The sequence below is a fragment of the Lissotriton helveticus genome, chromosome 2_1 (genome assembly GCF_964261635.1).
Source record: "Lissotriton helveticus chromosome 2_1, aLisHel1.1, whole genome shotgun sequence".
Classification (NCBI taxonomy): Eukaryota; Metazoa; Chordata; class Amphibia; order Caudata; family Salamandridae; genus Lissotriton; species Lissotriton helveticus.
This window is the reverse complement of record NC_136059.1, coordinates 996,655,497-996,667,755: the sequence shown is the minus strand read 5'-3', so window position 1 is coordinate 996,667,755 and position 12,259 is coordinate 996,655,497. Positions and strand designations below refer to the sequence as shown.

General features: G+C 44.2%; 2 protein-coding genes across 2 annotated transcripts in view; one reads left to right on the top strand and one right to left on the bottom strand.

The window, feature by feature from the left end:
- Positions 1-4,134, bottom strand: part of C2_1H9orf85 (chromosome 2_1 C9orf85 homolog) — a 415,101-nt gene extending 410,967 nt beyond the window's left edge. Inside the window, exon 1 of the mRNA XM_078675761.1 lies at positions 3,891-4,134. Within this exon, the coding sequence (XP_078531887.1) occupies positions 3,891-3,992 (102 nt within the window). The 5' untranslated portion in view covers positions 3,993-4,134. The remainder of the gene's footprint in view (positions 1-3,890) is intronic.
- A 609-nt stretch (positions 4,135-4,743) lies between these two features.
- The window catches only part of ABHD17B (abhydrolase domain containing 17B, depalmitoylase), a 140,942-nt gene continuing 133,426 nt past the window's right edge, over positions 4,744-12,259 (top strand). The window contains exon 1 of the mRNA XM_078675758.1: positions 4,744-5,181. The gene's annotated coding sequence lies outside the window, so the exon portion shown is untranslated. The remainder of the gene's footprint in view (positions 5,182-12,259) is intronic.

Below are 12,259 nucleotides of genomic sequence, written 5' to 3'. Positions count from 1 at the left end.
TTGGATTCTAACACAATATCAGGCTGACGTGAATATAGTTCTGCCATTCCAGGCATCTAAATGGTCTATCCACCATTGAAGCTCTAATTTCAGATTCTGGATCTATGTTGATGGAATCAGAGTGAGCTATACCTCTGTGTAAGTGGCTAATTTTTTATCTTTGAAGACCCCAATAATGGAGAGGGCCTGGGAAGATGGCCTGTATGAAGGAAGAGAGAAGACCAACAATTTTCGCTACAGTTCTGAGAGAAACTACCGAAACCCTGAAGGGTCTGGAGAATTTTGGATCTGATGGTCTAGACTTTCAGCTAGGGAAGGTGAAGAGTAGCGCTGGAAGATTTTCTCAGGAACCCTAAGAACTCTACCTGTTTTGATGGAATTAAAATTGATTTCTCTGAATTGATGAGAAAGCCCAGATATAAAAGAAGAGAACATGCAAGTTGTACTTGTGCCTGGAGAGAGTGTAAGTTTTGGCCCATTGTAAGAAAATGGTCTAGATAGATGATAAGCCTGATACCTTGGGCTCTGAGAAAAGCGACTACAGGTTTTGTTAGTTTGGTAAAACACGACGGTGCTGAGGAGAGTCCAAAAGATAGAGAGGAAAAATGATAAGTTATTCCTTGCCATTGAAATATGAGAAATGTCCTGTGTTCTGATTGGATGGGAACAGTGAGATAAGTATCTTGTGGATCTAACCGAACCATCCAGTTGTGTTGGAGTAAAGAATACCTGAGATGGATGATAGACTCCAGACTTAAATGACGGTAGACGAAAAAATGGTTGAACTGTCTGAGATTGAAGACTGGTCTCATTTTCTTGTTTTTTTCCCCAACTAGAAAGAGAGAGCTGAAGAAACATGGGGGATCGGGAGAGGAAATCTGAATTGCCAGTTTTTATAAAAGAGACTATTTCCAGAGAAATTAGGTTGGACATTTCGCAAGGGAATTTTGGATGGGTATACTGTGTGAAAAGGCCTGGAGTACAGTTATATAGCATTACCTTGGACGGTGTTGAACACCCATGGATCTGAGGTTCTGGATAGCCACTTTGATAGAAACAATCGAAGACTGCCTCCTACAGAAAGATGGCCAGAAGAGAGACTCACCTGTTTGGGTGTTGTATCTGGTACCTAAGTGTTCACGGCCACGAAAGCCTCTACCTCTCTGTGGATAGAATTGAGTCTTGTAGTCTTGATAGTTTGAGTTGAAGGAGCCTCTGAATCCTTGAATGTGATGGTTACGGCAGATATAGCAGCTCCTGCCTCTATCGACCCTGGCGGAAAAATACCCGAGTGACTGTTGGGCCTTGTAAAGAGATGCAAAAGTAGACACATATTTGCTGAGCTCCTTTATAAAAGAATCGCCAAACAAAAGACTTTCCACCTTTATTCCAGGATCCATAGACTCGAGGTTTACCAAGTTGGGATCCAATTTTAACAAAATGACTTTACTTTGTTTGTGGGTTATGGCTGAGTTAGCATTGCCTAGTAAACAGAAAGCTTTCTGTACCCACAAGGAGAGATGTTCAGCCTCAGTGGAGGAGTTGTCTAGCCTTGTGGATTCTCTGAGGTCAAAAATACAAGCCAGGGGACCCACAATATCTAATAACTTGTCCTGAGAGGGGGACCAGGCATTATCCATCCCCTTATGGGGTCCTTACCAAATTTTGAAAAGAATGTGAGCATAGAAGGGTCTATAGCAGGGGTGACGGTAATTTTGGAAGGTAGAGATGGTAGAACATTCTGACTTTTATTTGGCTCTAGTTTGCTTGTCTAGAGGTAAACGGAGTCTGGAGACAATATACTCTCCTACATGGTCAGCAGGAAACAACTTGGTGGAATTAGGATAGGGAATAAGACTAGCGTCAAACATGGAAACACTCTCAGAGTTTACTACTATTTTGGCTGTGAAAGGATCATGAGAAGGGGAGGCCACCCTGGTTTTCTGAGGGTGAGGGGTGGAAAAAAGATCCGCGTCACAGACCCCATCCATGTCATTATCTGAATCCAGATTGCCCATGTCATCATGTGAATCCGAAATAAGCAATATTACAATAGAAGTAGATTTAATATTGATATATTTCGACTTTGCTTTACAATTTGTGTCTATTAAGTTATTCACCTCCATAACAGGGGGCCTGGGAGGAACCACGTCCTCTGCCATGTGTGAGGAAACCGTACTAACTTGTAGCGTAACATTAGCTTTTGCCTTGGCTTTTATATTAGTCGCAACAGGAAACCCCATTTCTTTGCACTTTCTGCTTTCCCCCGCTGAATGGGTCAAAATAGTCTTTGACATTAAATTAATCACGGAATTCTCCATAAATGTAGTCACTTTATCTATGGGAACTGCCACAGCCTGTTCCACCGAAGCCTGAAAAAAACAGTCATTTAAATTATCCTTGAGAAAATCGTCTTCTACCTCATTTTCATGTAATAAAGAGGAAATATCAATTTCCATAATTGTTTAAATGTGTAGTCAGAAATAATGGTCATCAAGGGGTTATTATAGGAGGGGCATGAGAAAGAAACCTAGTCTCTTCCTTATGGGTGTGAACCAGGTTAAGGATTCTTGTGGAGAGCAAGGAGAAGGACAAGGGGGGCGGGAGCTAAGGCAGCGCATTGGGGAGGGCTGAAAATCTGTGTCGAAAAACAGATACTGACTGGAGCTGAAGCGGGACCAGCAAACTTCTATTTCAAAGGGATAAAGGCCCCAAATACTGGTAAACACAAAGGCAAACGAAAGTGAGGGGAGACGCGCGTCTTGGGCAGCGACCAAAATGGCAAAAGCCGTCTGAGGCGTGCTAAACGCGAGAAAATGGAGCACTCAAGGACAGTGTGCCAAATGGGAATAATAAAAACAGAAAACAATATGTAATAACTAAATAAACACTGATATAGCACAACTAAATTAATCCATCCTAAAAGTTATGAAAGATAATATATGCAATACTTATCTTGACTGCAAGCAGAAAGAAAAGAGGACTGTTCGCAGTCACGCTGGAGTGGTGTGGCTCACTGGTTAGAGGCGGCAGACCCGGAAGCAGAAAACAGCCCGGGGCCAGGGTTCAATTCCCGACGCGGCAGGGTCGTGGACCAGGGTCAGCGGACTCGATAATTCTCGCCTCGGTGCCTACTCTAACTAGGGATCACACTCGGCAACTCTGGGCATTAGCTTGCCTCATCTCTACAACGGCCCCCCACATTCGCCAGGGATGCCTGGTTTCACCTTGGAGATACCCAGTAGGTACCATCTCACAGGGATAGCCAGGACGGGTTCCCCAGCGGTCTACAGCGCCATGATGCCTCAGGGCAGCAGTGCGCTTTACAAGACACATACATACATACATACGCTAAGTATTATAGGTGCTACTGTATCGTTATTGGTCATTGTATGTACTGTTTCTATTTCCCATTAACTGGTTGTTCCAGGGCCTCATGGGATTTGTCGTTTTCTTGAAGTCTGACTGCTGCTATTCGATGAAAGCAAGATCAGTGAAGCAAAATAGGAGCCTCCGGTCTTGCAATAAAATTCCAATGCCCTGGTTACAGTTCAGCTTTCCACAAGAAGGTCATTATCAGGCTGTATCACTGAATCTTAGCCCTTTGCAAAAATCCTTAGGCAACTATATCTAATACTGCAACTCATTCTCTGGGCAAAAAATGCTGCTTTACAAACATATTCAAAGTTTTAAAAAATTGTAGCGGTGTGACTGACTTTGGTCAACAATATCCCAAATCTTAATAGAAAGGAGTTTAACTAGATAAAATAACCCTGTTGTCAACAATCGGTAACGGTGCGAAAGCGTGAATGTAAACTACACATCTCATTGCCATCTGCGCTTTTGTGTACCCCGGAAGTAATTTCCAATACATGCAAGTAACATCCTACCTTGGTTAGAGAACTGGTATCGAACTTGTTATTTTTGAAGGCTGTGTCATTTTGATGCCTCTGAGGGCGCGTGCGGGAAATGTTGCCTCGCTGCGAACTCATCGTGTTCAAAGAAATACAGTCATTCAAAGCACAAGCATGCGAAACCTTATCCGGATGTGAATGTTTGATACTTCAGGGGTGATAGTTAATGGTGTCTCTTTTCTATTTCTATTGAGCCCTGTCATTCTTATCTTCTAAATAGGCATTCCTGAGAACGCTTTCTTTGATGTATGCCGAACTTGCATTAGAAAAAAAACGTTTAAGGAACAACGCGTCACATGTCTGTATTTTTTATCGGAAGATCGAGTCACGTTCCTGTCCGTTTTGACAGACATTAACACACAGAATGACTAGAATGATTAAACTATCCGCTCTGCAAATGTATAAACACACTGCCTTTTTAAAATAGAACAGCTATTAATATGACGCTGTAACAAATTGGATTCATATTTCGTCCTAACAAATAATTTTATGATTTCTTCTCGAAAGGAAATTAAAAAATAACTTAAAAACACGTGTTCATTCAAAACTGAACTTAACCGCATCAGATGACAGAGAACGCGACTTTATTTATTTACGCCCCCTGTGTATACGAAAAGAAACCATTCAAGCATGGTAGCGGGATTCAACGACTGTAAGCTGTGCCCCGCCCCTTTGTCGCCTGTCGACTTGTGCCCTCTGTTTAACTGCAGCTTTACGTCACCCTGCATCTGATTGGTCGAACAAATACAGACTGACACATTCACTGCAGTGGCTCAGATGTCCGTCACTCCAGTAGGTTTGCGCTTGTTGATTGGTTGTGTGGCTTGTCATTCGAGGTCTGGCTGGCCCGCCTTTCTCTTCAGCATTGGGCAGCGGCTGGAGCGAGGGATTGTTGGGCTGTGTAAATGAAGCAGTGATTGGTTCCTTGGTACCGGCTGCGGCGAAGCTGAGCCGCCGTGTGTGCAGGGCGCGGAGCTGCCCCTCCCCCCGCTGTTTATTCCCAGGCGCAGGACATCCCGTGAGGCTGACGGCGCGCCACCGGAGCCGGCGCGGCGGCTGACTGTCCCTCTGTTGTGTGCGTTGAGCCGCGCGTCGGTTGGCCTGAGGAGGACAGGACCCCCTCGGCAGGTGCCGGAGCAGAGAGGATGCTGGGATCCCCGAAAGCCTGACCCACCCCTAAGCAACGAGAGGCGCAGAGTGCCGCGGAGCCTACTGCCCCAGGTCTGCTGCCTGGAGGCCTGAGAGCCACCTGCCAGTAGTCTCAGAGGTAGTCCCTCCCCTCTTCTCCCTGCTAGACAATCCCCTTCCCTGATTCTTCTAAACATCGTCTCTTCTGTATGATTGCCTATTCACCCCGATAGACTCCCCCACCCCACCCCCTTCATTGCTATAATTTTCTCTTTTCGTTGACCATTTTCCGCTCTTCTTCGTTAGCGGGTTATTTGTATTTAATGATCTTTTCCTCGAGGTGTATCACCAACCCTATCTCTCTTTTTCTGGCTGACCCGATTGAGATGCCTCCTTTCGTCCTCTGTTTTCCCTGGTAGATTCTCCCCTCGTTTCAGTTATTGTCTGGTGCTCTGCGGATCTTGTGTCATTGATCTTATCCGGGTGAGGGAGGGATTTGAACGCTGTAGGCGATGCAGAATGCAAAAGCAGATTCCTACAACATCTAAAGCTTCGAGAGGAAAAGGGGAGGGGGGTCTTGTTCTTTAAACCGAAAGTAGGGGAGGCGTACCCCCCACCGCCACACACAGAGGACGCCAGGAAGTCGCTTTCCCCTGAAACGCAAGTGACGTCACTGCTATAGCGTTAACTCTTACTGAAGCCGTGATTAGACCACAATGCCCATCCTTATGTGACATAAATTTGTATTCTTAACTAAATCTGCCGTGGCTTTGCATTAGTCCTTAAGGGAGAAGGGCTGCCAGTGCCAAAAAACGCTTTCAGAGTTGTATACTGTGCACTTTCCTCGTTGGTGTATCCACTTATGGGATACAACGTTTTTTTTTCTATGTGAAATGTAAACAATGTGAAGCTCCCAATAAAACACGGGAAATACCTCAGTATATATATATATATATATATATATATATATATATATATATATTTTACTTTTGTAAAATCAGACTTGGATCCACATAAGAATATATATATATATCTAAGCCACACGGTTACCTCAAACTAAAAAGACACCCATCGTGCGGAAAGGAAAGGTTTTAATTGCATGCATATTTGTATACCTATTTTGGCTACTTTATCCCTAACCTCTACTTTTACATTAGGACTATTGACAGTCAGTGCCTTAACGTCATCAAAATTTAAGAGGTTTGAGAAATGCTTGCCTGAATGTTTATGGGTATCTTCTCTGCATTTTAGTAGAATTATTCAGTCTGTTTTTGAATCGGAATGGTTAGATGAATGCGTGAGCCTACCAAAGAGGCGGTGTTTTTGCTTTTTATTGTAATAAGTCTTAGTTGTTTTAAGAGGTTCTCTGAGAACGATACCAGGTTGTTGATCAGTAGTAGGGTGCATTTAAGATTTATTATTATTGAATAATGTGTATAATTTTAAAAGGGGTCATGAAAGAATGGCAACCAGTACGTTTTGTTACTGAAGGGGTATGGATACAGGCGAATTTCGCATTTGTGGGGGGGTGGACTGCAATCTTATTTACATTTTGTATATATTGTGTGGGCTATTTTCTTCCTTTTATAAATTGTCAAAAAAAACAAGTATTGTTTTTGTGATGTAAAAAATCCATGAATGTATGTTTTTTAAATATTTGTGTTCGTAACGCTGGTTTATATGGGTTATTTAGTTTGTTTCAGAAAAAGTGTGTACAAATCAACAAAGTGTGTCGGTGTACTGGTGGGAGTCAATCATGTGAAAGGAGATTAGCCGAAGAAAACTGAACTGCAACTTATTAAAGTTGTATGATAGGGTACTTATGATACAAGTAGGGTGAGCTTACATAGATGTAGTTCAGTTCAAGTCGAATCTGTCCAAGAAGGTCTGAAACAGACTACTTCCTAGCATGGGTAGCTTTGAACAATAAAGGCAACAAAAATCCAGGGACAGCTGTCCATCATTGAACAAATAGAATCAGTCTAATCAGGATGAAGCTTGCTAGAAGTCACGGCTCCACAAAACTTTAAGAACATAAAATATGTGATGTGTTAGTGATAGAGGCCAAGAAAACATTATTAAGAAACCATGCTGGTGCCTCATGCAGTTAAATGCTGTGTTTTTTGATACTTTTTGAGTTTTTGCATCCTCCCACTGTTCATCATTATGGGTACTTATTGAAGACGGCACAATGGCTCTTTGTAGCTTACATTTGCTCTTTACGTCAGTCATTTAGTTTTGCAAGACTAGTAAAACCCAGTCTCCTCTAACCCACTACCTAATTGTCCATTATTTGCTTTAACCAGAAAATTTACTTTTGAAGTAATCTTGGAGTGATTCTTAATGTCCCCTACACACTTCGACTTGAGTAGCCCTCCTTTAGCTTTTTAACGTTACATGTATGTCATTTATCTTGATGCACTCAATTGGTTTTTACTATCTGTTGGAAAACAATACTTTTTTATACAGCATATAAAACAGTACTTAAGTTTTGCGTTTCTTAAAGTTGCTCAGTGTGGAAGGCTTTCAAATTGGTGTGTTGGCCAAAATGTATGCTGTCCACATCCCTTGCTTTCCTGCACTTTGGCACATTTTCATACACATTATTTGTCGTTTAAGAGATTGTGTCAATTTCTGCAGATACATGAATTGTAACAATAATTTAAATAGCCATTGTTGATTTTTGTACATAACAAATACTTTACCAGGAGTATTGGATTTTTTGTGAAATATCAACTTGTTCAGTTGGCGGAATGCTTCATAAAACTACTTGCCCTGCGTAGAAGTCCACTTATCCCCTTTAATGCAGTAAGGTAACATATTATAACAGAATCTCATATCGGAGCTCTTCGATTATGCCAGGGTCCTGTTATTTCAGGGTTTGGATTCTATAAAGGCTGCCATAATTGCACATTTCTGATTATACTGAACAATGAGTATACTGATGATCTATAAACCGAACCCTTCGTCAATTGCGAAAAACACCGGGGAATTTGGAGATGCAGTCATCCCTTAGACAAACGAAGGCACTACTTGGACGGAGGAAGTGGAGAAAAACAAGGCAAAAGAACGACGAAACGTGGGCTAAATTATTGCACGATGCCAAGCAACACAATAGTGCCAAGTTCTGGCAAACAATTCATAAGATAGATCGTCCGAACCACCTTGGAATCTGCTCCAATATAGCAGAGAACACCTGGGTTGATTACCTTTCCGCTCACTTTAATAGCAAGGGAGCAGATACCGTGACACCTGTCATCGAATTCCCCCAACAAGAGAAAAGTGACACACTTGTTCAGCAGCACCAACTTCCACAAGCAACAGGGGACCCTGATGGCTGGGATGCAGACCCCACAGACCCTATAACAGAGGAAGGGTACGCCCCCACAGAAAAACAGATAAAAGGCCTAATAACCAAGAGCAGAGACATGGGAGCGCCCGGCCCTAACGGGATACCGCCGAAATTGTATAAATATGATGCCAACTTTTGGAGCAAAGCTCTATTACCAGTTTTCAAGAGCTTAAAAAACACGGCTACCATTCCGGAATCTTGGAAAGGCTCTATTATTAGCCCAATATTCAAGCAAGGCAAAAGAAATGATCCAAATAACTACTGATTGATCGCCCTCCTCGGCGTAGATGCCAAATACAATGCTGGAACAATCTTAGACAAGCTAACATCTTGGTCTTCAGATCATTCCATCATCCCTATCAATCAAACCGGGTTCCGTAGCGGCCAAGGAACTACAACAAACATACTGGCTCTCACACTGCTAATGGATGCAGCCAAAACTTCAAAGGTGCCTCTCTTCCTTTGTTTTATTGACTATACAGTCGCTTTCGACCATGTCGACCGTTCCAAACTTTGGGTAAAACTGGACAATTGGGGTATTCCAACTACTCTTTTGGAACAGCTAAAACAGCTGCACACAGACACATTGATCAGGGTTAAATTAGGTGAAGGGGCTTACACCTCAAAATGCATCAAGACCTCTAAGGGCCTTAAGCAGGGGTGCGTCCTGGACCCGACCCTCTTTAATCTTTTTTTGGTCGACCTGCCAGGGGAGTTGGACAGTTGTGTATCCCGTGCTCCCAACTTGGGGAACAAGCTAATGTCAAACTTGCTATATGCGGACGACCTGGTTTTAATTAGTAGGACACCAATTGGCCTTCAGCATTTGATAAATACGACAAGCAGTTTTTCTAAACGGAACTCCCTAAAAATAAACCTCAAGAAGACGAAAATTATGGCAGTCAACTATCATAAAAAGAAGACCCATAGTTGGTTCCTCGACGGCAAACGCTTGGACCAAGTACAAAGCTATAAATACCTGGGAATCCTAATGGATCATAAAAACACATTTAAGAGTCCATCCGAAGAAAGGGGACCACCACGTATCTAGCCCTGAAATCATTGAAGAGACATCTCCCCGACCTCACGCTTGAACCCTTCTTACAGGTCTTGATGGCTAAACTGCTGCCGTCACTGTCATATGGAAGTGAGGCTCTAAAAGGGAAAGATGCAGCAGTTTTAGATGTCGTAATAGCTAACGCCTACAGAGCAATTTTCCACCTCCCAAAATATGTCTCCCCGGCTCAAATCCGGTTAGAATTTGGAATTCAAAGACAAACGGTGGAAAGAAGGAGCACCTATGTTAAAAGCTGGCACAAAATCAAAAATTAGCTAGCATTCGCGCCAAGAATTTTCAATTCTATTAAGGACACGGAGGCGAGGATTATGCTTCTCTTTCTTATATTTGCCACTCACAGCAGCCAATGAAAAACGTTTTGTATGCAAATAAAAACTACATTTCCCATGATGCTTGTTATGTTATGTTAATTATTCTTTTGTATAGTGCAACGGTTACTCAAAAAGAGTGTCCCGGCGCTTTGGGTAAGGAGAACTACTTTGCAATAACATAACACGGTAAAAGAGGAAAGAACAAAATAGACAAGAAACAAGGGACTGCAGAAAGGCCTACTGGGTGAACAACCAGGTTTTAAGACCTCGCCTAAAGTCAAGGAGACCAGTGGCCCCCCTGAGTGGGAGCGGAAGCGAGTTCCACATCTCTGGAGGCAGCAAGCCAAAGGAACGGCCGCCCAGGCGCGCTCTCTTCACTCGTGGGACAACCGCCAAAAGTAAAGATTCTGACCTCAGAGAGCGAGCCGGATGGTAAAAGGCCAGTCTCTTTTGGAGGTACTTTGCTCCCACCGCGTAGAGAGCCTTATAGGCCAAGATCATAGCCTTGAAGGCGATCCGTTTGCGGATGGGTAGCCAGTGCAGCGTCCGCAATAGACCAGAAACGGTGGCACGCCTATTTAGACCATAAATGGCCCTGGCCGCCGCATTCTGCGCTACTTGAAGCCGCTGCGACAAGTACTCTGGTAGGCCCAGGTAAAGAATGTTGGCATAATCTAACCTGGAGCCTATCAGAGCCTGCACAGTCAACTTCCTGTGCTCCTCCGACAACAGAGGCAAGAACCTCCGCAGCATCTTTAATAGACCGAAACAGGTGCCGGTCACCCCAAGGATCTGGGCTTTCATCGTCAGCCCCTTATCCATCTTGACCCCCAAGTTCTTAGCCATAGGGGAAGAACAAGACGGAGGGAACATACCGATGGGCCACCAGACCTGCCAGCTGGGCTCCGTGTCGCACCCGAAGAAGAGTACCTCTGACTTATCGGAATTGCACTTGAGGCTGTGCAGTTGGAACCATGTGAACACAGCCCCAAGGCAATCCCGGATACTCTCCCCGTCAAAGTCTGCCCCTCTCTTACAAGAAAAGAGGAGCTGGGTGTCGTCGGCATAAGATACGATCCGGGCACCAAACGACTCCGCCACCGCCGCCAAAGGGGTCATGAAGATGTTAAAGAGGGTCTGGCTCAATATAGAGCCCTGAGGGACCCCGACTCCCAGAGGCGGCATTACGGCGGTGTCAGGCGATGTCCAGACCGTTTGCCGGCGGCCAGCTAGAAAGGAAGTAAACCAGCTGAGCACCGTCCCCCGAAGACCAATCTCATAGAGTCTTGCGAGAAGGCCCTCATGGGGGACGGTGTCAAAAGCCGCCGACAAGTCCAACAACACCAGCATGACTTTGCCCCCGGTGTCCAACACCCCTTTGATGGTTTCAGAAACCTCAAGGAGCGCGGTCTCGGTGCTGCGATTTGAGCGAAAGCCGGACTGGGTGTCATGCAGGATCTCGTGGGTCTCCAAAAAGTTGGAGAGCACCGACTGAACGTGTTTCTCCAAAATTTTTACGAGAGCCGGCAACAAAGAAATCGGCCTGTAATTGGCTGGGACCTTCGGGTCAAGACCCGGTTTTTTAAGCAGCGGGATGACCATTGCCTGCTTCCAAGCTGGCGGAACCACTCCCTGACTCAACGAGAGATTCAGAAGAGGGTTCGCCAGTGGATTGATCACTTCCGCAATCTTACCCAAGAGCTTGGCTGGGCAAGGGTCAAGTGGCGACCCAGATTTCAAATTGCCCATAAGCACTAAAGAGGCAGGGGCTGGCAAAGGTGGAAACACCGCCAATGTGGCACCATGCGAGGCCAGAGGGAACGTATCAACCTCAGATTTAAACGGCCTTGCAGGTGCACCAGATGGAAAAGAGTCCTGTATAAGTTGTATCTTGCTTGTAAAAAAACAAGCAAGGTCCGCCGCCCAGGATTCTAAGGGCACCTCTTCTGATGTAATGGTCCGAGGACCTACATCACATCCTGTATAGCCCCATAATAGCTGCTGCATCCTGTGTCTCCTCCTCTTTCTTTGCTCGAACATATACAGTCCACACATTAATAAATCCAGTCCATTTTATGGAGTATGAGTCTCAATAAACATCCTTCAACATGGAGAACCATCGTCAACTGGAAAGATGACGTCTTCTAAGCCAGAAGAACACCTGTTCCTTCTTCTTTACTCGAAGCTGAAAGTAATGAGACAGGAAAAAACCCGTAACTTCTGCTGATACAGAATATCAAGTACATGCGGGTGGGTAATTATTACCAATACTATAATAAACCGGGTGGGAAAATCCTCGCCTCCGTGTCCTTAATAGAATTGAAAATTCTTGGCGCAAATGCTAGCTAATTTTTGATTCTATTACAGGACCGGAGGCTTCGGATTATGCTAGTTTAACGCTTAGCAACACAATTACAGTCTTAAATCTCCCACCGGTACATATTATACTGCTTAAATAGTCTGAGAAACCCCATCC